The 2,140-nt window shown below is 39.5% G+C and overlaps 1 protein-coding gene across 1 annotated transcript; it reads left to right on the top strand.

Annotated features, from left to right (window-relative positions):
* Positions 1 to 461: 461 nt before the first annotated feature.
* Positions 462 to 1,157, top strand: LOC141700437 (uncharacterized). The gene has a single exon (XM_074504214.1). It carries the CDS (start codon positions 462 to 464, stop codon positions 1,155 to 1,157), a length of 696 nt encoding a protein of 231 aa, XP_074360315.1.
* The last annotated feature ends 983 nt before the right edge of the window (positions 1,158 to 2,140 follow it).

Genomic DNA, 2,140 nt, shown 5'->3' with positions numbered 1-2,140 from the left:
AATAGCTTGGGGAAGGCATCCCCACCTCTATCAAAATAATTTATTATGGAGATAGATTTTTGTCCCTACAACATACGAGGGCTAAATTCGAAGATAGCCTTCGTCAAGGATTTCTTTAGCACTAATAAGATTAGTTTTTGTGCTCTCCTTGAAACTCATGTCAAAAAGGAAAATTTTGTTTCTATTTCTTCGATTATCGCTCCAAGATTCACTTGGTTAAATAATTATGAATTCCACTATAATGGTATAATTTGGCTTGGATGGGACTCTCTTCTGTGGAATGTTATTTTTTTTCGCGCTTCGGCTCAGCATGTTACTTGTTTTGTCTCTCGCCGGGATGGGTCTTGTAGTTGTGTGGTTACTGTGATTTATGCCTATAATGATTTGGTTGATCGACGTCCTCTTTGGAATGAATTATATGCCATTCAGAATGACCTTCCCATGGGTCCAGATAGTCTGCCATGGTGTCTCCTTGGAGATTTAATGCTTTCTTGGAAGCCAATGAAACCACTGGAGACTTACCGAACAGGAATAGAGCTATGGTGGAGTTTAAACAATGCGTCCAACATCTAGCAGTCACAGATTTGCATTACGGAGGGGAATTTTTTACTTGGCGGGATGGCAATATTGTGGATCCTCTTCAGAGGAAACTCGACAGAGTTATGGTGAATGCTAAATGGTTGGAAGTTTTTGATTTATCTTCAGCAAAATTCTTGCCCCGAGGTCTCTCAGATCATTGCCCTGCAGTTCTTCTCTTGGGACTCCAAAAAGACCGTCTCTCTAAACCGTTTCAAATTTTTAACCACCTTATTGAGCATGAAGATTTTCTTCAGGTTGTCGAGAAAGCATGGGACATTGAGGTTACGGGAACTCCTTGGTTCAGGCTTTCTTCTAAGCTTCGTAATGTCAAAAAAGCTCTCAAAATTTTGAATCGGGATGTTGGTAATCTTCATCAAGAGGTTATTACCACCAGGCAGACACTGCTAGACTTTCAGTCGAGTATGAGTACTCCATTGTCGCAATCTCAACGGGAAGAGGAGCTTCTTTTAATCTCTAAATATAAGGCTGCCCTGCTTTCAGAGGAAATAATCCTTAAGCAAAAGTCTAGAATTAACTGGTTGAACAAAGGGGATGGTAACAATGGTTTTTTTCTTTAAATCTTGTAAGGGTCGGTGGAACACTAATAAACTCTTGAGTTTAGAAGATGATTTGGGGGTGACTCATACTTCTCATGAAAGCATTTCCAGAACGGCTGTGGACTATTTTACGGGTCTAGTGGGTTCGGATCCAGATTCGGGGTTGGATGATAACCTCTTGATGCGGCAAATTCTTCCGAGTATTCCTGAAGATTCTTGTAATGGCCTAATTGCTCCTTTCTCCAAAGAAGACATTCATGGTAGTTTTAAAAGCATGGCTAAGAACAAAAGCCCTGGGCCAGATGGGTTTACTGCTGAATTCTTTATCAAAGCTTGGAGTATTGTTGGTACTCTTGTTACTGATGCTATTTTATTTTTCTTTGAATGTGATTCCTTGCCTAGATGCATTAATACAGTTGCTGTTGCCTTAATTCCTAAAATTGCTAATGCTTCCCATCTGTCTCAGTTTAGGCCAATCTCTTGTTGTAATGTTATCTACAAATGTATCACTAAGCTAATTGCCCAAAGAATGAAAGCTATTATGCCTACTGTGATTTCTCCTAATCAAGCTGCATTTATTCCGGGGAGGATTATTGGTGATAATGTATTATTAGCTCAATCTCTTTGTAAAGACTATCACCTCAACTCAGGTCCTCCTAGATTCGCTTGTAAATTGGATATTTGTAAGGCTTTTGATACGCTTAGTTGGGAATTTTTATTTCATACACTCACTCGCATGAATTTTCCTGCTAAGTTTATTAATTGGATCAAGGCTTGTGTTACTTCCTGCATGATGTCTATCAAAATCAATGGCTCCCTGGAAGGTTTTATACGGGCCCGCAAAGGTTTAAGACAAGGTGACCCATTATCACCTTATCTTTTTGTCATTGCCATGGAGGTTTTAACTTCTTGCATTAATTCTGCCACCAATACTAGTTCATTTCAGTTTCATTGGAGGGCTAGGCAGATTGAGCTTACGCATTTGATTTTTGCGGATGATGTTC

The sequence above is a fragment of the Apium graveolens genome, unplaced genomic scaffold (assembly GCF_009905375.1).
Source record: "Apium graveolens cultivar Ventura unplaced genomic scaffold, ASM990537v1 ctg2359, whole genome shotgun sequence".
In the NCBI taxonomy this organism is placed as follows: Eukaryota; Viridiplantae; Streptophyta; class Magnoliopsida; order Apiales; family Apiaceae; genus Apium; species Apium graveolens.
This window is presented reverse-complemented; position numbering and strand designations above follow the sequence as displayed.